Below are 25,322 nucleotides of genomic sequence, written 5' to 3'. Positions count from 1 at the left end.
TGCCTCTCTCCCTCCTACCAGGTGAAGACCCCCATTCCCTTGCTCCTGCGGGGCCAGCTCCGAGAGTACCAACACATTGGGCTGGACTGGCTGGTTACTATGTATGAGAAGAAGCTTAATGGTATTCTTGCTGATGAGATGGGGCTAGGCAAGACAATCCAGACCATCTCCCTACTTGCCCACTTGGCCTGTGAAAAAGGTAACAAGGCAGGGCCTTTCGTCTTGGGCTGCTTGGCCAGCTCCCTGCAAAGCTTGTTTAATGGTGACCCTAGCTGCAGGATGGTAAAACACTCACTGTTTTGCTGCTATCGTAGTAGCTTCATTGACTCTGGTTAGTAACTATAAAGATGTTTGCTTAAGTGCTAGGATTCTTAGGAAGGACCATCAGGACAGAGTGGTCAGGGTTATACCTCAGGAACCAGAACAGAACCCCAAAGTTTGGGGCACCTGGGTGGCTTAGTTGGTTGAGCATCTGACTTCGACTCAGGTTATGGTCTCGTGGCTTGTGAGCTTGAGCACCATGTCAGGCCAACAGCTCAGAGCCTGGAGCCTGCTTCGGATTCTGTGTCTCCCTCTTTCTCTCTGCTCCTCCCCACTCATGCTCTGTCTCTCTTTCAAAAGTAAACAAACATTAAAAAAAAAACAAAAACTCCCAAAGTTATATTTCCTTACCATCTCTCATTCTTTTTTTTTTTTTTTTTCTTTTCCTGCTTAAAATCTTTCTAAGTTTATTTTGTTTTTTTAACTGGAGGTGTAATTGACATACAGCATTATGTTTCGGGTATACATGATTTTTTGATACTGGTGTGCATTGTGAAGTGATTAGTACAGTAAGTCTCGTTAACATCCACCACCACACGTAGTTAACAAAAATTTTTTTGTGTGTGATGAGAACTTTAAGATTTACCCTCTTAGCAACTTTGAAATATGCGATCCAGTATTATTAACTATAGTCACCATGCTGTACATCTCTCATTCTTTTGCTAAACAGGTAACTGGGGTCCCCATTTGATCATTGTCCCCACCAGTGTGATGCTGAACTGGGAGATGGAGCTGAAACGGTGGTGCCCCAGCTTTAAAATCCTCACCTATTATGGAGCCCAGAAGGAGAGGAAGCTCAAGCGGCAGGTTTGCCCCTCCATGTGATCACTTCCCCTTGAATGATTGCTCTTTTACTCTTAGGCCCTTTCCTCAGAGGAGCTTTTCCCCCTACCCTTTCTGTTGCTCCCTTCTGCTTCTGGGACTTTGTCTTTCTCTCAGTCTGATTTATGTTCCTTGAGGACCTTAGCATATCTTCCCTTTCTCCTTTCTTTTCTTTTCACCCCACTATCTGGTGCTTTCTCCTAATACCTTAGGGCTGGACCAAGCCCAATGCCTTCCATGTGTGTATCACGTCTTACAAGCTGGTGCTGCAGGACCACCAGGCCTTCCGCCGCAAGAACTGGCGCTATCTCATTCTGGATGAGGCTCAGAACATCAAGAACTTCAAGTCGCAGCGTTGGCAGTCATTGCTCAACTTCAACAGGTAGAGATGGAAATGGGGGTTTGTAGGAGGGTTGACTTGACCTGAAGGGTGGGATGCTTGGAAGGTTGGGACCTTGCTGACCATTTTCCCTCTAATTTCCTCTGTTTCTTTGCAGCCAGAGACGCCTACTCCTCACAGGAACTCCCTTGCAGAACAGCCTCATGGAGCTGTGGTCTTTGATGCACTTTTTGATGCCCCATGTCTTCCAGTCTCATCGTGAATTTAAAGAATGGTTCTCTAACCCCCTAACTGGCATGATTGAGGGCAGCCAAGAGTACAATGAAGGTCTAGTCAAACGTCTCCACAAGGTAGGGCCTATAACAGTTTGTCAGGGGTATTGGGAATAATGAACGAAGGGCAATACCTAGAAAACCATTATGGAGAGAAAGTCAGTGCTGGGCTAAATTCACTGTTGTCAAGTGACTAACCCAATGCCAAATTGAGTGGCCTCATTTTAGTCATCATTTTACCTGTTTTTTCCTAATGGTGACGTTTCTGTCTTTATTCTCTGAGTAGAATGACACTGCTGATCAGTCATTGCTTAGATTTTTTCCTTGCTGGGCTTTCTTCAGCTTTCATCGGGATCTCTTTTTTCTTTGTTTTTATTTGTTTTCTTTTTTTCTTTTGTCTTCTTTGGCTCCTCTTCCTTTGTCCAGCTTTTAATATTCTCAATATTGTCTCAATAACATCTCAGTATTCTTATTTTTATTTTTTTCTCAATTGACATATCTTAAGGCCTAAAGATCCTCCGTGTATTTTTATTCTCGTGACTCTCTATACCAGTCAACTTGTATTTAAATTTGACTTGATTTCTTTAATTGAAAGTTTCTCTTGAACTCATTCTGTTCTAAGTCAAACAACTCAAGTCTTGTAACCTACTATATCTACTCCATGTTGTTCAATCATACCATCATTTTCGTAAATTAAACTAGAAACCAAAAGGTTGTTTTTAGTTATATCTCTTTCCTTCATTTTATTCCTATTTTTCATTTCTTCCATAGCAATTTGAAGACTATGTCCTGGGGCTCCTGGTGGCTCAGTTGGTTGGGTGTCCGACTTTTGCTCAGGTCATGGTCTTGTGGTTCATGGGTTTGAGCCCCACATCGGGCTTCATGCTGGTGATGCAGAGCCTGCTTGGGATTCTCTCTCTCTCTCCCTCTCTCTGTACCTTCTCCACACTCCCTTTTTTGAAAATAAATAAATGAACATTAAAAAAATTTTTTAAAAAAAGAATAAATACACATAAAGACAATGTCCTCTCCGGTTTTACCTCTTGGGATTTTCAGATTTGCTTTTTGTTTTCTATGGTGTAGTCACTGCCACAATTTTTGTTTTCAGCTTCTCTCCTGGATTTACTTTCATAATATTGCAGATTTATAGTTACTCCTTGAAGTGTAATTTGAGCCATCCTTCTTGCAGAGTTAGTTGCTCTGCCCTCATTGTTTTTGTAATAATTTTTTTTAAATTTTTTTTAATGTTTATTTATTTTTGAGACAGAGACAGAGTATGAACGGGGGAGGGTCAGAGAGAGAGGGAAACACAGAATCTGAAACAGGCTCTAGGCTCTGAGCTGTCAGCACAGAGCCTGACGCGGGGCTCGAACTCACGGACCGTGAGATCATGACCCTCAGGCTCACCAAAGTCGGACGCTTAACCGACTGAGCCACCCAGGCGCCCCTGTAATAATTTTTTTAAGGTTAGTGTCGTCATCATCATCTTTATGCATATCTCCTTCAACAGTAGTAAAGTCCTGGGAAGAGGGCTTACTTTTGACTCATCTTTGTGTGATTGGTTCCTGGCATGCTTCATGGCTTCATGAGTATTTACTGAAGGGTTAAGCCAGTGCTCTGCTGGTCATCAGGCCAAGACCCAGGTAGAGGGGCTAGGTTGGGGCTCAGTGCCCATTTTTCTCCTGTCAGCCACCTGCTTATTTGCTTTTAGGTTTTGCGGCCTTTTTTGCTGCGCCGAGTCAAGGTGGATGTTGAGAAGCAGATGCCTAAAAAATATGAGCATGTTATCCGCTGCCGGCTCTCCAAGCGCCAACGATGTCTCTATGATGACTTCATGGCACAGACCACGTAAGGGAGGACAGAGGGTGGGCCCTGTGATGCTGTGTTAGAACAGATGTGACTGTCAGGGTGCTCCATGTATTTTTTTCCTCTCTCCCAGAACTAAGGAGACACTAGCCACAGGCCATTTCATGAGTGTCATCAACATTTTGATGCAGCTGCGAAAAGTCTGCAATCATCCAAACCTGTTTGACCCTCGACCTGTTACCTCCCCCTTCATCACCCCAGGAATCTGCTTCAGCACCGCCTCTCTGGTGCTAAGGGCCACTGATGTCCATCCCCTCCAGGTAAGTAGTTGCTCCCAAGATAATTGGCCCTATTCCAGTCCTGCATCTTTTTCTTTAGGCTGCCGTCCGATCTTTTGCATCCTTACCTCCCTGTAATCTCAGCACTATTCCCTCAGTTTCATTGTTTTCTAGCTGTGTGATTTTTGGGCAAGCTAATTATTAATCTCTAACCCTAAGTTTGCTTGCCCTTGAAAGTACTGATTACAAGGTCTATTATCTGTGGTATGTTTGTGAAAATTGTGTTAATGTTTTTGGAAGTGCCTAGCATATTAGTAATACTTACAATGTTTTGTTTTCCTGTTCCTTTCCCTCTTTTTGGTTGCTCCCCCCCCAACATTTGGTTTTGTTACGGTAAAATACACAACAGGTTTTACCATTTTACCCATTTTTAAGCATATGGTTAGTGGCATGAGTACATTCACATTATTATGCAACTACTGCCACCATCCAACTTCAACACTTTTTTGATCTTTCCAGATTGAAACACCATACACACTAATAGTAACTCTGTATTCTCCCCTTTCCTCCAGCCCTTGGCAGCCACCATTGTACTTTGTAGAAGTTTGACTATTAAATAGAATCATATAGTATTTGTTCTTTTGTGACTGGCTTATTTCTCTTAGCAAAATGTCTTTCAGGTCCATCCACGTTGTAGTATGTGTCAGAATTTGCTTCTTTGTTTAAGTTGGATAATTCTGTTCTGTATCTTTGTGTATCTATGTGTAGTCACACATATGTGTGTGTATATATATTGCATTTTGTTTATTTGTTTATTCATCAAGGGACAGCTGGGTTATTTTCATCTTCTCATTATTACAAATAATGTTACTGTGAACGTGGGTGTACAAATATCAGTGTGAGTCCCTACTTTCAATTCTTTTGGGTACATACCCAGACATTGAATTGCTGGATCATATGGTAGTTTTATTTTTAATGTTTTGAGGAATTTCCATAGTGTTTTCCGTAGCGCTTTCTCCATTTCACATTCCCACCAGCAGTACACAAAGGTTCTAATTTATCAACATCATTGCCAGCACCTTTTATTTTCTGTTTTATTATAATAGCTATCTTTTTAATGGGTGTGAAGTGAGGGTACCTCCTTGTGGTTTTGATTTGCATTTCCCAATGATTAGTGATGTTGAGCATCTTTTCATGTACTTACTGTATATTTCCTTTGGAGAAAGGTCTACTCAAGATATTTGCCAATTTTTTAATTGGGCAATTTTTAAATTACACTTAGTTGAGTTGTAGGAGTTCTTTATATGTTCTGGATATTAACCCCTTATGAGGTACATGATTTGCAAATATTTTGTCCCATGCTATGGCTCGTCTTTTCACTCTGTCAGTAGGATCCTTTGATGCAGTGCAGTTTATCAGTTTTTTTTTCTTTTGTTGCCTGTGCTATTGGTGTCATATCCAAGAAATCATTGCCATATTGGTCCCTTTGACACCATGCTTTTGTGTTCCTTCTTGTACCAGCGGATAGACATGGGTCGGTTTGATCTTATTGGCCTGGAGGGTCGTGTCTCTAGATATGAGGCTGACACATTTCTACCCCGGCACCGCCTCTCCCGCCGGGTACTGCTAGAGGTGGCTACTGCTCCTGACCCCCCACCCCGGCCCAAACCAGTCAAGATGAAGGTCAACAGGTACCAGGGCTGAGGGATAAAGGGATGGGTTCCTAGAAAAAGTGGCTAAAGCTGGCTGGGGGCAGAAATTGGGGTGGAAAGGAGAGAGTTGGAGGCTAGGCTGGAATGTTTATGTGGGATTGATGCAAAATACTGTGAAGGATTTGGGGGAGAGAATAACTAGAAGAGGGAACTGGGAGGGGCCCTCATGTTTGTCACTGATCTTTCTCCATTTCTTTGGTGCTTTTCAGTCATCTCAAGTTTCTTTCCCTTTTTCTCCTTTGTGTCCTTTCCCTTTACCCCCTTTGCTTTTGTTACCTTGTCATATATTTCTGCCTCATTTTCCTTGTTCCTTTTTTTTCCCCTATACCTTATTCTCCTTCTCTCCCTACCAACCTTCTTCTTTTTGTCCTCATAGGATGCTGCAGCCAGTGCCCAAGCAAGAAGGCCGGACAGTGGTGGTGGTCAATAGCCCACGGACCCCCCTGGGCCCTGTCCCGGTCCGACCCCCTCCAGGCCCTGAGCTCTCCACCCAGCCCCCACCTGGCCCAACCCCCCCAGTGCTGCCAGCACCACTGATGGTGTCAGCCTCGCCTGTTGGGCCCCCACTTATTCCGACATCGCGGCCTCCTGGCCCCGTTGTGTTGCCTCCACTGCAGCCAAACAGTGCGCCTCTGCCCCAGGGTGAGTTACCAGGGGGCTAAGATGCTGGGGAGTACCTCATGTATATTACTCAGATTGGGGAAGAAATAATGAAATTGGGAGTGATGAGGAAGCTGGATTGGAGATAGGTGTGCTGTTTGATGGGTTGGCAGTGTGCATGGAGGCTTTGGGGAGCAGTCTAAGGCTCTAGTTAGGGTATATCTGACAGGTGTTTGCTTTGTGTCTACAGTGTTGCCATCCCCCCTGGGGGTCCTGAGTGGGACCTCAAGGCCTCCTACACCAACCCTGTCCCTAAAGCCAGCCCCACCTGCTCCTGTTCGCCTAAGCCCTGCCCCACCTCCAGGCTCATCCAGCCTGTTGAAGCCTCTGACAGTGCCACCGGGCTACACTTTCCCTTCCGCCGCCACCACCACCTCTACCGCCACAGCCGCTGCTCCCACCACGGCAGTGCCGACTACTACTCCTGCGCCACAGCGCCTCATCCTGTCTCCTGATATGCAAGCTCGCCTGCCCTGTAAGTTCTCAGGAGTCTGTGAGTGAAAGACTTGAGATGGCAGGAAGGTTTATGTGCCACAGGGTTGGAGAAAAGCCAGGAAATGTGAAAGAAAATTTTAGGTAGCTAATGTACATAAAGCATTTTGCCATATGCTGGAAATTCATAATCAAGTAAGAGCTGTCGAGTCCTGAGGCTGATAAGGGAGATGACACAGAGATGTGTAAATTGTGATAAACCTAGCAGCAGAAAGTTATTTGAGGTAAAAGAGCAGCACAGAGTTGGGAGTGGTGATAAACTCAGCATGGTGGCAGACCATTAGAGGACGTAAAGGAGATTGCTAGGCAAACAAGTGGGATTGGAAGGAGTAGCACATCAAAGGCTGAGTTTGTTGGAACCTGATAAATTGAGGGGGAGGATTGGAGGAATTGGAGGCTTGTGCCTCATCAGGTGAAGGGGCATTAGGATGACCCTTGTTTACATTAGACTCTTTCTTTGTTCCTAGCAGGCGAAGTGGTCAGCATCGGGCAGTTGGCCTCACTGGCACAGCGTCCAGTGGCTAGTGCAGGGGGAAGCAAACCTCTCACCTTCCAGATCCAGGGCAACAAGCTGACTTTGACTGGTGCGCAGGTGCGCCAGCTTGCTGTGGGGCAGCCCCGCCCGCTGCAAAGTAGGTAAAACCCACCCCCTGTCCTGCCTTTTTTCTCCACTTCCTTGTCTCTGTTTTTGTTGCTCTTTTCAAACGTCAGCCTTTATGTTTCTTTCCCTAGCTTTTGGTGGGTGGGGCCCAGGGGAATGTTTGGAAGGGGTCTTTTGAAAAAGGGATGAGGTCATTCTAGAGAAGTTATCCCCTCTCTGTTTTTTCCTTTTCCTCTTGCCCTTGCCTCTACCCTCCTCAGGCTGATAGCTGCTTCTCTTTCTTTCTCTCTTCCCTTAACCCAGGGAATGTGGTGCACCTGGTGTCAGCAGGGGGGCAGCACCACCTCATCAGCCAGCCTGCCCATGTGGCTCTCATCCAGGCCGTGGCCCCGACCCCTGGCCCCACCCCTGTCTCTGTGCTGCCTTCTTCGACCCCCAGCACCACCCTTGCCCCCACTGGCCTCAGCCTTCCGCTTGCTGCTAACCAGGGTGAGGCGCCTGGCCTTCCTATTTACTTAGCCCTTGCTGGCCTTGGTCTTTTCAGGCATGCCCTGGGCTACTGTCTGTCCAGCCTTCCCTCAATGTTGTTTTCCCTTGTCAGTATCTCCAGTATCTGTCTGCTGCCCTCTCCTGCCCCTGGACTTCTTCCATCCTTTGGGTCTCTTGTTTCTTTTCTACCTTCCCCTCAATGTAGCTTCCTCTTGCAGTGCCACCAACCATGGTGAATAATACAGGCGTGGTGAAGATTGTAGTGAGACAGGCCCCTCGGGATGGACTGACTCCTGTTCCTCCGTTGGCCCCAGCACCCCGGCCTCCAAGCTCTGGGCTTCCAGCTGTGTTGACTCCACGCCCCACGTTAACCCCTGGCCGGCTACCCACACCTACCCTGGGTACTGCCCGAGCCCCCATTCCCACGTCCACTCTGGTGAGGCCCCTTCTCAAGCTGGTCCACAGTCCTTCGCCTGAAGTCAGTGGTGAGTCCAGGTGGCTTAAGAGCAGATGTTTTTGCCAGGAATGGAGATAGGGTGGCCCCGAGGGGTTTCTTAGTCACAACAGATTCCTTGTTTAACAGCATACTGACTTGCTTTGTAGTAGGCCCCAGAACTAGGCTGCTGAGCCCTTGCCTCATTTTAGAATTTACTTCTTAGAACATTGGAGGGAAAGGAAATGTTAAATTGTCAGATTCCTTGAATCTTTGACTTCATGGTGTGGGAGTGAATGTTTTCTGGGAAACATGTGAAGTGTGGGGGTAAGGGAAAAGATAATAGGGCAAGAAAAGAATTCTGGGGCTAACTCATGCTCTGTCTCCACAGCTTCAGCACCCGGAGCTGCTCCCTTGACCATCTCTTCTCCTCTCCCCGTGCAGTCCCCACTCCCTGGGCCAGCTTCTCCAATGCCGGTTCCCAATTCCTCTCCCCTTGCTAGTCCTGTGTCCTCTACGGTCTCCATCCCAGTGTCATCTTCACTTCCCATCTCTGTCTCTACCACGCCTCCTGCCCCGGCCTCAGCTCCACTCACCATCCCCATTTCGGCCTCCTTGCCTGTTTCGGCCTCTGGCCCGGCTCTGTTGACCAATGTGACTCCAACACTGGCACCTGTTGTCTCAGCGACTCCTGGACCTCCCTCTTTGGCACCAGCTGGGGCTTCCCCATCAGCGTCAGCTTTGACTCTGGGTTTGGCCACAACTCCATCCCTGTCTTCATCTCAGGCAACTGGTCACCCTCTGTTGTTGGCTCCAGCCTCTTCACATGTTCCAGGGTTGAACTCAGCCATGGCCCCAGCATGTTCACCTGTATTGGTACCAGCTTCTGCTCTGGCCAGCCCTTTTCCGGCAGCACCAAATCCAGCTCCAGCTCAGGCTTCCCTTCTGGCTCCAGCACCTTCTGCATCTCAGGCTCTAGCCACCTCTCTGGCTCCCATGGTGGCTCCACAGACAGCAATCCTGGCTCCTTCTCCAGCTCCTTCTCTGGCTCCTCTTCCAGTCCTGGCCCCATCGCCAGGTCCTGCTCCTGTCCTGGCTCCATCGCAGACTCCGGTTCCAGTTCTAGCTTCTTCATCTACTCCAGGAACTCCTTTAGCTTCAGCTTCTTCACTGGTGCCAGCCCCAGCTCCTGTGTTGGCTCCATCATCAACTCAGACTATGGTACCAGCCCCTGTTCCGTCACCTCTCCCAAGCCCGGCTTCTACACAGACACTGGCCTTAGCCCCAACTTTAGCATCCACCCTTGGGGGCTCATCTCCATCTCAGACCCTCTCTTTGGGAATGGGGAACCCTCAGGGGCCTTTTCCAGCTCAGACATTGTCATTGACTCCAGCGTCATCCCTAGTACCAACTCCAGCCCAGACACTGTCTTTGGCACCAGGACCACCACTGGGTCCATCTCAGACGCTGTCTCTGGCTCCCCCTTTGACGCCAGTTTCTCCAGTGGGCCCAGCCCCAGCTCACACGCTGACTTTGGCTCCAGTATCGTCATCTGCTTCACTCCTAACCCCAGCTTCAGTGCAAACATTGACCTTGAGCCCTGCCCCAGTTCCGGTGCCCACGTTGGGTCCAGCTGCAGCCCAGACTCTGGCGCTGGCCCCAGTCTCAACACAGGCCCCAGCTTCCCAGGCATCTTCCCTTGTGGTTTCGGCATCTGGCGCTGCTCCCTTGCCTGTCACCATGGTATCCCGGCTGCCTGTTCCCAAGGATGAGCCTGAGACACTGACGTTGCGCCCTGGTCCCCCCAGCCCTCCTTCCACTGCTACCTCGTTCAGTGGTCCCCGGCCTCGACGCCAACCCCCACCACCACCTCGTTCCCCTTTCTATCTGGTAAGTTTTATTGCCTCAAAGGAGAGGGAAGGCAGTTGGGTTTCTTTGGAGTGTTGGTAGAGTGGATGGAATAGAATAATGTCATTTTTATCTTGGTAAATTACAAAGCCTAGTTTTGTAAACCTGATGCTTGAGTGTGCGGTTGGACAAGTCCCTGGGCCTGTACTCTTATCTGTATAATGGGAATAATAATCCATATTGTGGCATGGTGGCTCAGTTGGTTAAGCGTCTGACTTTGGTTCAGGTCATGATCTCACCATTTGTGGAGTCAGGCCCCACATCGGGCTCTGTGCTGACAGCTCAGAGCCTGGAGCCTGCTTCGGATTCTGTGTCTCCCTCCGCCCCTCCCCTGCTTGCACTCTTGTCTCTCTCTCAAAAATAAACATTTAAAAAATAATAATCCATATTCTGCCTTTCTCAGAGGGGTACCTGAGGACCTAATGTGCCTTTATTTATTTATTTTAAATACTTTTAAAATTTGTATTTATTTTGAGAGAGAGATAGCATGTGCACAAGGGAGGCAGAGAGGGAGGGAGAGAGAGAATCCCACGCAGGCTCCATGCTGTCAGTACAAAGCCTGATGTGGGGCCTGAACTCAAAAACCATGAGATCATGACCTGAGCCAAAATCAAGAGTCAGATCCCCAACCAACTGAGCCACCCAGGTGCCTCCCTAATGTGCTTTTACAACTATGAATTACTGATATGTTCAAGGCTGTCTTGTTATTATTGGTCTTTTTGGTACTTGCTCACTGTCGAGTTAGTGTTGGCATCTAATTGCCCCATCTTATAGATGAAGAAACTAGCCCACTATATGATGTTATAAATTATAAAGGTTACATGAGTTGTGAAAACTCAGATGTGCTGACTCTGTTGCTTTCTCCTTTCCACACAGGAGGCATTCCCCAGAGATAGACTTTTTTTGGTTGCTAGAACCATTGTGTTTATTATTTGAATTTCTGAGGGAAGTCATGGAATACAGTTCCCTAAAGATGATCCTCTGAGTGATGGTCATGTTTTTTGTTTTTTTTTTTTTAAACCTTCACGGTGATTAAGTGGGCAATAAAAGAACTCTGTTCCCTGTCCTTTCATGAGCTTTGTGATAGCTGTTTTTTTTCCTGTCATATGTATGGTTCCGTATATGTTTGGCTAAGTTCAGCTTACAGTTCAAATGAGAGTAAATAACTCGGGAACTAACAGGAAAAAAGATCTAAAAAATCGTTCCAGTCCTTCTTTGTCTGTTTCTTCTTTTCTTCCCTTTTTTTTGGTTTTCTTTTTTTAAGTTTATTTATTTTGAGAGAGATGGAGTAGGGAGGGACAGAGGGAGGGGTAGAGAGAGAATCGCAGGCAGGTTCTGCGCTGTCAGTGCAGAGCCCGCTGGAGGGCTCGAACTCACAAATTGTGAGATGATGATCTGAGCTGAAATCAAGAGTCAGAGGTTTAACCAACTCAGCCACCCAGGTGCCCCTCCCTTTATTTTCAGAGCTGCTTCTTATTCTTTGCCTTAGCCCCAGTCGCCCACTCCATCAGTGCCACTGACTCCACCTTTCATCTTTTTCTAATGCTGTCAGGTTGGTCTGGCTTGTTCAAAGTAGAAGAGAGCTAGATTCTTGCCCAAGGGTGGTCACCTTATGGTCTATGTTAAATTTTGTTTGCTCTGCAAGTAGGTAGAAACTTCTTAACGCTTTTTTTCTTTAAGCAGCTTGAGATAAAGATTACATACCATACAACTAATCCACGTAAAGTGTACAGTCTAGTGGCTTTTAGTATATTCACGAATACGTGCAACCATCATTGCAGTCAACTATAAAACATTTGCATGTTCCTAAAAAGAAACCCCACACCCTTAGCCATCATCTTCCAGCCATTCCATCTCTCCTAACCTTTGGCAACCATTACTTTCTGTCTCTTTAGATTTGCCTATGGAGTCGTGTGGTGTATGGTCTTTTGTGACTAGCTTTTTTCATTTAGCTTAGGATTTTTGGGGTTCATCCACATTGTAGCATACGTTGGTACTTCCTTTTTTTGTTGTTGAATAATATTCCATTGTGTGGATATACATTTAATATGTCTATTCATCAATTGATGGGGTCACTTGGATTATTTTTACATTTTGGCTCTTATGAATAATACTGCTATGAACATTCATGTGTAAGATTTTGTGTCTTTCATATGCTTTCAGTTCTATTGGATGTATGCCAGGAACAGAATTGCTGGGTCAGATAGTAACTGTGTTTAACTGTTTGAGGACTACCAAACTGTTTTTCAAAGCAGCTGTACCACTTTATATTCCCACTGGCAGGATATAAGGGTTTCAAGTTCCCCACATTTTTGCCAACGTAGCTATCCTAGTGGATGTGAAGTGGTATCTTGTGGTTTTGATTTGTGTTTTCTTTCTTTAAAAAAAAAAAAAATTTTTTTTTAACATTTATTTATTTTTGAGAGACAGAGAGAGACAGCATGAGCAGGAGAGGAGCAGAGAGAGAGGGAGACAGAATCTGAAGCAGGCTCCAGGCTCCAAGCTGTCAGCACAGAGCCCGACATGGGGCTCAAACTCACAAATTGCAAGATCACAGCCTAGGCTGAAGTTGGATGCTTAACCAAATGAGCCATCCAGGCACCCCTTTGATTTGTGTTTTCTTAATCGCTATCACTAATGATGTTGAGCATCTTTTCAGTGGTTGGCCCTTGTGTATCTTCTTTGAAGAAATGTTAGATATTCAGATCCTTTGCATTATTTTTAATTTTTTTTAATGTTTATTTTTGAGGGAGAGAGTGCAAACAAGAAAGAGGCAGAGAGAGGGGAAGACACAATTTGAAGCAGTCTCCAGGCTCTGAGCTGTCAGCATAGAGCCTGATGCAGGGCTCGAACTCATGAACTGCGAGATCATGACTGAGCCAAAGTTAAGCCAAAGAATGCTTAACCAACTGAGCCACCCAGGCACCCCTGATTTTTATTTTTTAATTTTTTATAATTTTTTTGAATTACCTTTTTTTTTTTTTTTTAAGTAATGTCTATAGTCAATGTGGTTTTGAACTCAAGACCCTGAGACCAAGTGTCACATGCCCTACTGACTGAGCCAGCCAGGCACCCCTGACCTTTTTAATTGGGTTATTTTATTTTATTTTATTTTATTTGAAAGAATTCTTTATATATTCTGAATACAAATAGCTTCTCAGAAATATGATTTGCAAATGTTTTCTTCTTTGCTACTACTCTTGAGACCCTGGCCTGTTCTGCTAGGATGCTTTCCTTTTTCACTTTGATCACCAGGAGCCAAGAGGTCAAGTTTAAAGGGAATAGTCAAGAAGGGAAATTTGGGACACTACTTTTATTCAGGACTGTCTGCTAGGATCCAGCCTCTTTCATCTGTTCGTTCTAATAACAACTATTTATTGACAGCCTACTAGGTGCCAGATAACAGCTAGATAGTGGGTGAGAATAGCAAAATCAAATATGTTTTGTGTTAATATGGGGCTACAGTTTCGTGGATAGAAAACATTAATCAAAGAATCATACAAATGTGGTAAGTGCTGCAGAAAAGAGTTCTGTCACAACCTGTGAAACCGAAAACGCTAGTGATGGGGAAGAACTGGATCAAAGTTCTATAGATTTCCTATCTGCCAGGGCACTCCCCTTTTCTCTCTTAGGGTGATGATACCTAGATGTCTGATTAGCTGTTGCCATCCTACCCCATTCCAGTCTGGCCCTTGGCAGAAACCTGCCATGGATTTGATTAGCCCCTCTGTGTCCTGGTCAGGAATTTGAGGAAGGCTTTTAATAATTGTTTTGGATCCACTTCAAGGAAGTAAATTAACTTGAGTGTTGCAGAGTTATTTAAGAAAATTCTCAGAAATCCTCTATTTTATAAGCTTGTTGGATATGCAGGTCTTAATTTTAAATATTCAGGCATTCTGCTTTGGTAGCATACAAGGGAAGATCAGTTTTTTCTTGCAGAGAAGTTACTTCATTTAACCTTATGAGAGGTATAACATTCATTATTGACAACTTGGAAAACCACTAAAAACATAATGTAATTTTGAGTCTTACAGTTTACATCAGTTATGGTTAATTTGGGGAGGAATGGTCAGGTTTTCTGTGAGGATACTGATTACTTTTTCTGTGTGTGTGTGTGTGTGTGTGTGTGTGTGTGTGTGTGTGTGTGTGTGTGTATTTTTCCTCATCCCAGGACTCTCTGGAGGAAAAGCGGAAGCGGCAGCGGTCTGAACGCCTGGAACGGATTTTCCAACTTAGTGAGGCTCATGGGGCCCTGGCACCTGTGTATGGGACTGAAGTCCTGGATTTCTGTACCCTGCCCCAACCTGTTGCCAGCCCCATCGGCCCTCGTTCTCCTGGCCCCAGCCACCCCACCTTTTGGACTTATACCGAGGCTGCCCGCCAGGCTGTACTGTTTCCCCAGCAACGACTAGACCAGCTGTCAGAAATCATTGAGAGGTTGGCAGGGCTAAGTGTTAATGGGAAGCGGGTCTTGGGGCCTCTGAGTGGATGTAGTGGTTAGGGCTGGTGAAGGTGCACTTCTGGGGCCTTTCAGAATTCCACCTTTTATACTGCTTGCCTTCTTTCTTCACAGGTTCATCTTTGTCATGCCTCCTGTGGAGGCACCTCCCCCTTCCCTGCATGCCTGCCACCCACCTCCTTGGCTGGCCCCACGTCAGGCAGCCTTCCAGGAGCAGTTGGCCTGTGAGCTCTGGCCCCGGGCTCGCCCCTTGCATCGTATTGTGTGTAACATGCGCACCCAGTTCCCTGACTTGAGGCTCATCCAGTATGATTGTGGTAAGTTCATTGTCCAGTGAGGATCCCTTGACCTCTTCCCCTCTTTTAGTAGCGATACTGCTACTTCAGAGAGCTGCTGTACATGAGGTCTTTGTGAATTTCATTAAACATTAGACAGTTGTTCAGGTTATGCTTATAGGCAAGACAGAGAAATGTAGGCCTTTATGCTATATTCTTGGCATTTGTGAATTTGATGAAAGTTGAAAATGTGTGCTAACTCATTTATTCATTGATTCAGTGATTATTTTGTGAATATCTGTTGTATTTTGCTAACCATTTGGGATACGGTGACAGATAAGATAGTACAACAGAGTTTTCAGATTCGTGGGGAAAGGTGTGTGGTGGTACAAGACTGCATGGTAACCAGTTTTTCTTTTGGGAAAACACAAGGAACTTTTTTCTTGGTTTTGGTTAGGATGCATTTGACTGCAAGTAAGAGAAAACCGACCAATAGTGGCTTAAACCACAAGAACATTTAGTGTTTACTTAATGAGAAATTCTGAGAATAGTGGTTTATGACTGGCTCAGCTTACTGGTGTTTTCATGGACCCAGGAACCTTCTGGTCTTTCTCCATTGCTTATCATCCTTAGCTTTTATCTTTGTAGTCTCATGTTTATTTCTTAATGGTCTTACCATGGCTGCCATAACTCCAGGGAGCACAGCAATGCTTTGAGCAAGAAGCAGGGGTTGAGACAAAGACTCTAAGCAAGTTTCTCTTTTTTGGGGGGTGGAGGGCCGAGTTCTCCCCACTGACTGTGCTTCACAACTCATTGGCTTGAATTGGGCCATTTGCCCATCCCTAGATTAATCACTAAAAAAAGGGAAATGGCAAAGAGGAACTGTGGCTCATTTAGACCAATCATGATTTATCTTGTAGGATTGGTTGGGGCTCTCTGGGATCAAGGGCTCTCTGCCAGGTGTCCACAGTGTTAAATCAGGTTCTGTTAAGCAAGAATGTCTTTTAGACACAGGAGTAAATTGTTTCTGCCACAACGCTGCAGAGATATCTCTTTCTTTAAAAAAAAAAATGTTCATTGAGGCGCCTGGGTGGTTCAGTTGGTTAAGCGTCTGACTTCAGCTCAGGTCATGATCTCATGGTTTGTGAGTTCGAGCCCTGCTCTGGGCTCTGTGCTGACAGCTTGGATCTTGGAGCCTGCTTCAGATTCTGTGTCTCCCTCTCTGCCCCTCCCCTGCTCATTCTCTCCCTCTCCCTCTCCCTCTCCCTCTCCCTCTCCCCCTCCCCCTCCCCCTCCCCCTCCCCCCCCCACTCTCCCTCTCCCCCTCTCTCCCTCTCTCTCTCAAAAATGAATAAAAGTGTTTATTCACTTTTGAGAGCGAGAGCACAAGCAGGGGGAGAGAGAGAGAGGAGAGAAAGAGAATCCCCAGCGGACTTCTCACTGTCAGTGCAGAGCTCCACAAAATGTGAGATCACAACCTGAGCCAAATCAAGAGTTGGACGCTTAACGGACTTGAGCCACCCAGGCGCCCCTTAATATTCCTGTAGTAACGTTTTTTGGGAATTTCTTAAATGCTTTAGAACATCAGACAACAAAATTTTTATCAATGTGTACTCAAACATTTTATTTTTTTAATATTAAAAAATTATTTTTAATGTGTATTTTTGAGAGCAGGAGAGACCGAGCATGAGTGGGGGAGGGACAGAGAGAGAGAGGGAGACACAGACTTGGAAGCAGGTTCCAGGCTCCGAGCTGTCATCACAGAGCCTGACGTGGGGCTCAAACTCACAGACTATGAGATCATGACCTGAACTTAAGACGGGTGCTTAACTGACTGAGCCACCCAGGCGCCCTTCGATAAATATTTTAGTAAAAAAAATAATTTTGTAACGTATGAACCCATTTAGAGTAGATCAACTGAAAGTCTATTAAAAGCATTCAAAATGATTAATCAGAAATGTTATAGAAGTTAACTTTTATGTTTGATGGGAGGTTTAACTAGATAACCTCATAAGATCCTCTCTCCCTGGTTCTGATCTCAGTGCTCTTCAATCCCTGTATGTTAGCCATGACTGCCAGCTGGTGTTGTTGACATTTGTCCTATAAATCTATCTGTTTCAACTGGCATAATTCATTGTAGTACCTAAGGATTGTAGTACCACCATTTAGGATTGCTTTTTTTCCCCCATGGGTCTGTATGTTATCCTACCTCTGGTTAGACCCAGAGAAATTAGATCCAAGAAAAGAGCAGACTAAAGAGGGGACTCCTTAAGGGAAGAAAATAAAGTTAAATTTTTGATCTCCTAGGCTAATTGAAACCCTGGCCTAAAGCTTTTATTATCTTTCAACTACAACCTTTCAGTACTAAGTGTTCTCCCTATTCCAGCTTATAGCAAATTCCCTGTACCCGTTCATATTTCTTTAGGGAAGTTGCAAACATTGGCAGTGCTGTTGCGACAGCTCAAGGCAGAGGGCCACCGGGTGCTCATATTCACCCAGATGACTCGAATGCTGGATGTATTGGAACAGTTTCTTACCTACCACGGCCACCTCTACTTGCGTCTGGATGGGTCTACTAGAGTTGAACAGAGACAGGTAACCCAGGCATCTGTAGCCCTCAAAGGCTTACTTCAGCTACTGTCTTCCAGACGGGGCCCCACTAAGCCTTGGGTCTGTTTTTGGGCCTCTGTCTCCTAATACTGCCTTTTTTTTTTTTCTCTAGGCTTTGATGGAACGATTCAATGCAGACAAACGCATATTCTGCTTTATCCTTTCAACTCGGAGTGGGGGCGTGGGTGTAAACCTTACAGGAGCAGACACTGTTGTTTTTTATGACAGCGACTGGAATCCCACCATGGATGCTCAGGCCCAGGATCGCTGTCACCGGATTGGCCAGACCCGAGATGTCCACATCTACAGGTATTGCCTAGTCTTCCCTCATGTTGTATCCTCTTTACTGATAGGGTTTTATTAACGTATTTGGCTATTTACACATGCCTTCATCACTCCCTAGACTCATCAGTGAACGGACAGTGGAGGAGAACATCCTAAAAAAGGCAAATCAAAAGAGAATGTTGGGAGACATGGCCATTGAGGGAGGCAACTTCACCACAGCCTATTTTAAACAGGTACTAAAATCTTCCAGCCTATGGAGGAGAGAATTACTTCTGCTTATTAAAGAGGATGCTTTGGCCTCTACCTGCCTTTTCAACTAGTGGCACTTGTGACTATTTCTAAGAGCTGTCATCTCATAGTTGTAGACTGGGGCCCAGCATTCTATTGGCTGACACTTCTTCCTCTGTTCTCTCCAAAGCAGACCATCCGAGAGCTGTTTGATATGCCCCTGGAAGAGCCACCTGGCTCATCTGTACCCTCTGCCCCTGAAGAGGAGGAAGAGACTGTGGCCAGCAAGCAGACCCATATCCTAGAGCAGGTGAAAAAAGAGTGGGCAATCTATAGAGCAGAGCTAATAGTTATGATGTCTATGGTTTCTCAGCCCATTGAGCTTTTGTAGGGGGAAAGGACGTTTTTGCTGCTTTCCAGATTACTGTTGACCTTTTCTTTCTTTTTTTCTTTTTCATGTTTATTCATTTTTATTTTTGAGAAGAGAGAGAACATGGGCAAACAGGAGGGGTAGGTAGAGAGAGGGAGAGAGAATCCCAAGCAGGCTCCTTGCTGTCAGCACAGAGCCTGATGCAAGGCTTGATCTCACAAACCATGAGATCATGATCTGAGCTGAAAGCAAGAGTCGTAAGCTTAACCAACTTAGCCACTCAGGCACACCCCTACTGTTGGCCTTTGATGGTTGGGAGTAGATTGTTTATTGGTTCATAAGATTTCATAGAAAAAAGGCTTTGGACTCCTCAGTTACAGGTTTGAATTCTAACAGTACTTGTTAATAATTGTGTTTGTTAAGTCAAGTGTGTTTAATCTTAATGAGTCTCACTTTCCACTTTTTGAAAGTTAATGAGAAGGAAGTAACTGAGGTTTAAATGGCATAATGGATGTAAGAAGTGGTTTCTATGTGGTGTAACCTCTTATTTTTCAAACACCAGTGCATAGTAGAATCACTTGGAAAGCTTTTTGGTTTTTAATTTTTTTAAAATAGGCTCTACACCCAACATAGGGCTTGAACTCATGACCCTGAGATCAAGAATCACACATTACACCAACTGAACCAGCCAAGTGCCCCGAAAAACTATTTTATTTTATTTACTTTTTTTAAAAATAATTTATTTTTAAGTAGGCTCCATGCCCACTTGAATGTGGGGCTTGAGTTCATGATCTTGACATTAAGAGTCTCATGCTCTACTGACAGAACCAGGCTGGTGCCCCTGAAGAGCTTTTCATTTAAAAGTGTTTTTATTATTATTTTTTAAATATTAAAAAAATGTTTTTAATGTTCATTTATTTACTTCTGAAAGATAATGTGCTCCTGTGCAAGCAGGGGAGGGACAGACAGAATCCCAAACAGGTTCTGTGCTGTCCACACAGAGCCTGACATGGGGCACAATCTCACAAACCATGAGAACATGACCTGAGCTAAAGTCAGGAGTCAGATACCTAAGCCACTGCGCCACCCAGGCGCCCCTTAATATGTTATTTTTTTTAATGTTTATTTTTGTGAGAAAGACACAGAGTGTGTGTGGGGGAGGGGCAGAGAGAGTGGGAGACACAGAATCTGAAGCAGGCTCCAGGCTCCAAGCTGTCAGCACAGAGCCTGATGTGGGGCTCCAACGCATGAACTGTGAGATCATGACTTGAGCCGAAGTCGGACGCTTAACTGACTGAGCCACCCAGGTGCCCCAATATGTTCTTTTTTAATGTTTGTTTTTTTTTGAGAGAGTGCATGCATACAAGTAGAGGAGTGGGAGAGGGGCAGAGAGAGAAGGAAGACAGAGGATCAGAAGCAGGCTCTGTGCTGACAGCAGAGAGCCCAGTGGTGGGCTTGAACTCACGAATCATGAGATTATGACCTGAGCCAAAGTCGGACACTCAACTGACTGAGCCACCCAGGCGTTCCCCCCTCGGCTCCCTGAGAGGTTTTTAAAGGATTGATTCCTGGGACCCCATCTCAGAATATACTAAGTTGTGAGTTTGGGGGGCAAGGGCTGGGCATTTGTATTTTTTCAGAAGTAGTAGAGACCATGGAGATGTTTTTTCCCTACCAAGTGCCTTGCCCCCATTGCTGAGCACACTCTAGGTTGCATCTCTTGGTGACTTTGGTATGAGATTCCTGGATATTCATTTCAAGGAAAAGACAAGATGTGGTAGTGTGTTGTCAAGATGGATCTTGAGGCAAAGAAGAATTGGGGATTTTTGTGTATTTAAAGCTTTCTGGGGGCACCTGAGTGGCTCAGTGGGTTAAGCGTCTAACTTTGGCTCACGTCACGATCTCACAGTTCACAACTTCAAGCCCCGCATCAGGCTCTGTGCTGACAGCTCAGAGCCTGGAACTTGCTTTGGATTCTGTGTCTCCCTCTCTCTGCCCCTCCCCCACTCATGGTCGCTCTCTCACTCCTCTCTCTCTCTCTCTGAGAAATAAACATTAAAAAAATAAATAAATAAAAACTAAAGCTTTCTGGGACTTTTTTTTTAAGGTTTACTTACTTTGAGAGAGTGAGAGATCACCACTGGGGGAGGGGCAGAGAGAGAATTCTAACACATCCTACACAATCAGCACAGAGCCCGATGTGGGGCTCGAACTCAACAAACTGAGATAATGCATGACCTGAGCCATAATCACTTAACTGACTGAGCCACCCAGGCGCTCCTCTGGGACTGCTCTTTAAAATTATTTTTATTCTTATTATAATTTTTTTTTTCAACGTTTATTTATTTTTGGGACAGAGAGAGAGCATGAACGGGGAAGGGGCAGAGAGAGAGGGAGACACAGAATCGGAAACAGGCTCCAGGCTCTGAGCCATTAGCCCAGAGCCTGACGCGGGGCTCGAACTCACGGACCGCGAGATTGTGACCTGGCTGAAGTCGGACGCTTAACCGACTGCGCCACCCAGGCGCCCCAAAATTATTTTTATTCTTATTATTCATGTATTTATCTTGAGTGAGAGTGCACATGCACAAGCAAGGGAGGGGCAGACTTAAGCAGGCTCTGCGCCCAGCGTGGAGTCCAGCTTGGGGTTCAGTCTCAAAACCATGAGATCACAACCTGAGCCAAAATCAAGTTGGACCCTTAACCACTGAGCTGCCCGGGCCGCCCTGGGACTTTTTTTTTTTTTTTATCTAGATGTTTATTTTTGAGAGGGAGAGACAGAGGGCAAGTGGGGAAGGGGCAGAGAGGGACACAGAATCCAAAGCAGGCTCCAGTCTCCAAGCTGTTGGCACAGAGTCTGACGTAGGGCTTGAACTCATGGACCACGAGATCGTGACCTGAACTGAAGTCGGCCACTTAACTGACTGAGCTGCCCAGGCAGCCTAGGATTGTTTTTTTTTGTTTTTTTTTTTTTTTAAAGGAGATCTAAGGCTGACTTGAGTGGAAAAGGAAGCAGAGCTAGAGGTTTCTAAAAACAGTTCGTCACTGGTGGGCCGCCAAGTCAAATCTGTTTCATCCTGTGTGGAAATACTGCATTGCTTTGGTAACTCTGAGGGCCCAGAAGAGAGTTGAGTTCTGTTGTAAACCTGGTTTGGTGTAAACTTGGCTTTAGATTCTTGCCAGAATCGAACTACAGGATATAAAGTTCTTTAATCTCTGTGGTTTTTTGCTTCCCCACATCCTTGCAGGCACTGTGTCGGGCAGAGGATGAAGAGGATATCCGTGCGGCCACCCAGGCCAAAGCTGAACAGGTGGCTGAGCTTGCAGAATTCAATGAGAATGATGGATTTCCTGCTGGTGACGGAGAGGAGGCTGGCCGGCCTGGGGCTGAGGATGAAGAGATGTCCCGGGCTGAGCAGGAAATTGCTGCCCTTGTAGAACAGGTCAGTGGCAGACCCACTAGTTCTTAACCTCACCCTTCTCAGCTTCTTCCTCTGGACCTTGTGATCCTCCTCCTATCTTCCCTGGTGAAAATAATCAAGGGTGATGGGCCCTGGTTGCCAAGTCCCTATGTTCATCACTGCTTCTCCTTCCCACAGCTGACCCCCATTGAGCGTTATGCCATGAAATTCCTGGAAGCCTCACTGGAGGAGGTGAGCCGAGAGGAGCTCAAGCAGGCAGAAGTGAGTATTTCTAGGGGGTGAGGATAGAAGTGGGAAGTTGCTTCTTTCTAACCAGTCCCAGTCTGCTTGCCTCCCTCTGACCACCCACTGTTCGGGCTCTGTTGTTGGTAGGAGCAAGTGGAAGCTGCCCGCAAGGACCTGGACCAAGCCAAGGAGGAGGTGTTCCGCCTACCCCAAGAGGAGGAGGAGGGGCCAGGGGCTGGGGATGAGGTTTCCTGTGGGACTGGTGGAGGCAGTCACCGGCGCAGTAAGAAGGCCAAGGCCCCTGAAAGGCCAGGGACTCGCGTCAGTGAACGTCTTCGTGGAGCCCGGGCTGAGACTCAAGGGGCAAACCACACTCCTGTCACATCCACCCATCATACCCGCAGCACTTCCACACCCCCACGCTGCAGCCCTGCCAGGGAGAGAGTTCCCCGGCCAGCACCTAGGCCTCGACCCACTCCAGCTTCAGCTCCTGCTGTAATTCCTGCCCCAATCCCTGTTCCAATCCCTGCCCCAATCCCCATTTCAGCCCCAAATCCAATAACCATGCTTCCTGTTCATATCTTGCCTTCTCCTCCACTTCCCCCTTCACAGATTCCTCCCTCTTGTTCTTCTGCCTGTACCCCTCCTCCTGCCTGTACACCTCCGCCAGCTCATACTCCACCTCCAGCCCAAACCTCTCTCTCAACTCCTTCTTCTCCTCTCCTGCTTGGTCTACCTTCTGTGCCCGTCTCCCCCCCAGTCACCAACCTCCCCTTGGGCTTGGGGCCTGAGACAGAACTGTGTGCACAAGCATTGGCATCCACCGAGTCCCCGGAGCTGGCTGATATGGCCAGTTCCGAGACTTCCCCACTTACTCTTGTGCCCCCTAAGGATCTGTTGCCAGTTGCTGTTGAGATCCTGCCTATGTCAGAGAAGAACCTTTCTCTCGCCTCTTCTGCACCTAGCCCAACCCTGGAGGCTGACAGCGTCCCCAACGGTCAAGAGCAGGAAGTGCCAGAGCCTGCTGAGGGGACCATCCTCACAGTGCTGCCTGATGGTGAGGAGGTGCCCTCCTGTCTGAGTGAGAGCAATGGGCTGGAGCTCCCACCTTCAGCAGCATCTGATGAGCTACTTCAGGAGCCGTTGGAGGCTGACAAGAGCTCAGAAGAGCTGGTGGAGGCCCAGACCCCAACCTCCAGCCCAGAGAAGCCACAGGAACTTGTTCCAGCAGAGGTCACAGCCCCATCAACCTCATCTTCGGCCACCTCCTCACCTGAGAGTCCTTCACCTGCCCGGCCCCCTCGGCGTCGCACCAGTGCTGATGTAGAAATTAGGGGTCAGGGGGCTGGTCGGCCAGGGCAGCCTCCAGGCCCCAAAGTGCTTCGCAAGCTGCCGGGACGGCTGGTGACTGTGGTAGAGGAAAAGGAACTGGTGAGGCGACGGCGACAGCAGCGGGGAACTGCCAGCACCCTAGTGCCTGGGGTCTCTGAGACTGGTACCAGCCCGGGAAGCCCATCTGCCCGCAGCATGTCGGGGCCAGAATCCTCACCTCCCACCGGTGGGCCCTGTGAAGCTGCTCCCCCATCCACACTGCCCACCCCAACCCAGCAACCCTTCATAGCTCGCCGTCGCATTGAGCTGGGGGTGACTGGTGGGGGCAGCCCAGAGAACGGAGAAGGGGCACCTCTTGCCATCACCCCTCCTGCTGTGAAACGTCGGAGGGGGAGGCCCCCCAAGAAGAACAGGTCTCCAGCAGATGCTGGGCGAGGGGTGGATGAGGTACCTTCATCCACCTCTAAGGGAAAAACCAATGGGGCTGACCCAGTCCCTGGGGCTGAGACCCTTATTGTTGCGGAGCCTGTCCTGGGACCCCAGCCTAGTCCTGGGTCCCAGCCTCTTGGACCCCAGCCAATTCACAGACCCGAGCCCATCATCCTATCACCTGTGGAGAAAAGAAGGCGTGGGCGGCCCCCTAAGGCACGAGATTTGCCCATTCCTGGGACCATTTCCTCTCCAGGGGATGGCAACTTAGAGAGCCGGACACAGCCACTCCCGCTACCACCTCCCCTGCCACCACTCCCACCACTCCTAGCCTGTCCCACTGCTACTGTCGCCAACACTGTCACCAATCTCACCATTTCAACATCCCCACCCAAGCGGAAACGGGGTCGACCTCCCAAGAATCCACCATCACCTCGGCCCAGCCAGCTCCCTGTCTTGGACCGTGACAGCTCTTCTGTCCTCGAGAGCTGTGGATTGGGGAGGCGGCGGCAACCCCAGGGCCAGGGGGAGAGTGAGGGTAGTTCCTCTGATGAGGACGGAAGCCGCCCCCTCACCCGCCTGGCCCGCTTGCGGCTTGAAGCAGAGGGAATGCGGGGGCGAAAGAGTGAAGGGTCCATGGTGGTGGCTGTAATTCAGGATGACCTGGATTTAGCAGATAGTGGGCCAGGCGGGTTAGAATTGACACCTCCTGTGGTCTCGTTAGCTCCAAAACTGCGCTCTACCCGGCTGCGTCCAGGGTCTCTAGTTCCCCCACTAGAGACTGAGAAGGTGCCTCGCAAACGGGCAGGGGCCCCAGTTGGCGGGGGCCCTGGGCTGGCAAAGCGGGGCCGCCTACAGCCCCCGAGTCCCTTGGGACCTGAGGGTTCTGTAGAGGAGTCTGAGGCTGAAGCCTCAGGCGAGGAAGAGGAAGGGGATGGGACCCTACGTCGCCGGCCTGGCCCCCGTCGACTTGGTGGGGCCACCAACCAAGGGGACCAGCGTATCCTGCGCAGCAGTGCCCCCTCCCACCTGGCTGGCCCTACCGTTAGTCACAGAGGCCGCAAGGCCAAGACGTGAGTGGGCTGCCCCTCCACCTGGGCTTTCCGCCATGGCCCCTCTCCCTCCACAACCAGGCCTGACTCTGTTAACCACTACTTGAAGTCTTTTGAGGGGGAAAGCCTCCAGGGAGACATAGGGGCCTTCTCCCTTCTTTCCACCAAAGTAGGGGGTAGGCAACTGGTTGTCATGGAAACGGGGCTCTTCATATACCCCCTTCCCTTCCACCCCACAAGGCTGGGCAGTGTTAAGGGTGGCAAGATAGTCTCTGTCCCCACCCCCTTGTACTTGATTCCCCAGCTATCTTTCACAGCCCCCACCTTTAGGGGAAGGGGGAGGGGCTTCTTCTCTACCATGAGTTTTTTTTTTTTCTTTTTTTTTTAAGAAGAAAAAATAATAAACTTAGTTTCTGTATGAGCATCCGCGTAAGGAGGCTTCTGATTTTCTGGTCTGGTGGAGGGCTGGGTGGGAACTTGGGCATCGTTTTCCTCCTCTCT

At 47.5% G+C, this 25,322-nt stretch overlaps 1 protein-coding gene across 4 annotated transcripts in view; it reads left to right on the top strand.

The window, feature by feature from the left end:
* The window catches only part of SRCAP (Snf2 related CREBBP activator protein), a 35,800-nt gene extending 10,546 nt beyond the window's left edge, over positions 1-25,254 (top strand). For 2 of the 4 annotated variants that reach the window (XM_047087878.1, XM_047087879.1), the window contains exons 13-33: positions 22-199; positions 992-1,128; positions 1,356-1,525; positions 1,641-1,833; positions 3,467-3,603; positions 3,695-3,881; positions 5,361-5,530; positions 5,928-6,193; positions 6,402-6,686; positions 7,171-7,335; positions 8,012-8,278; positions 8,618-10,116; positions 14,306-14,571; positions 14,708-14,910; positions 17,294-17,463; positions 17,591-17,787; positions 17,882-17,996; positions 18,182-18,301; positions 21,610-21,804; positions 21,961-22,044; positions 22,156-25,254. In XM_047087878.1, the coding sequence (XP_046943834.1) occupies positions 22-199; positions 992-1,128; positions 1,356-1,525; positions 1,641-1,833; positions 3,467-3,603; positions 3,695-3,881; positions 5,361-5,530; positions 5,928-6,193; positions 6,402-6,686; positions 7,171-7,335; positions 8,012-8,278; positions 8,618-10,116; positions 14,306-14,571; positions 14,708-14,910; positions 17,294-17,463; positions 17,591-17,787; positions 17,882-17,996; positions 18,182-18,301; positions 21,610-21,804; positions 21,961-22,044; positions 22,156-24,846 (7,695 nt within the window). In that variant the 3' untranslated portion in view covers positions 24,847-25,254. Of the gene's footprint in view, positions 1-21; positions 200-991; positions 1,129-1,355; positions 1,526-1,640; positions 1,834-3,466; positions 3,604-3,694; positions 3,882-5,360; positions 5,531-5,927; positions 6,194-6,401; positions 6,687-7,170; positions 7,336-7,607; positions 7,794-8,011; positions 8,279-8,617; positions 10,117-14,305; positions 14,572-14,707; positions 14,911-17,293; positions 17,464-17,590; positions 17,788-17,881; positions 17,997-18,181; positions 18,302-21,609; positions 21,805-21,960; positions 22,045-22,155 lie in introns of all 4 variants that reach the window. The other 2 variants (XM_047087881.1, XM_047087880.1) reach the window with 2 other exon arrangements.
* Positions 25,255-25,322: the final 68 nt, after the last annotated feature.

This window comes from Lynx rufus, unplaced genomic scaffold (assembly GCF_022079265.1).
Source record: "Lynx rufus isolate CCGP_SWC_20201006 ecotype Redwood Valley unplaced genomic scaffold, mLynRuf1.p SCAF_23, whole genome shotgun sequence".
Taxonomy (NCBI): domain Eukaryota; kingdom Metazoa; phylum Chordata; class Mammalia; order Carnivora; family Felidae; genus Lynx; species Lynx rufus.
This window is presented reverse-complemented; position numbering and strand designations above follow the sequence as displayed.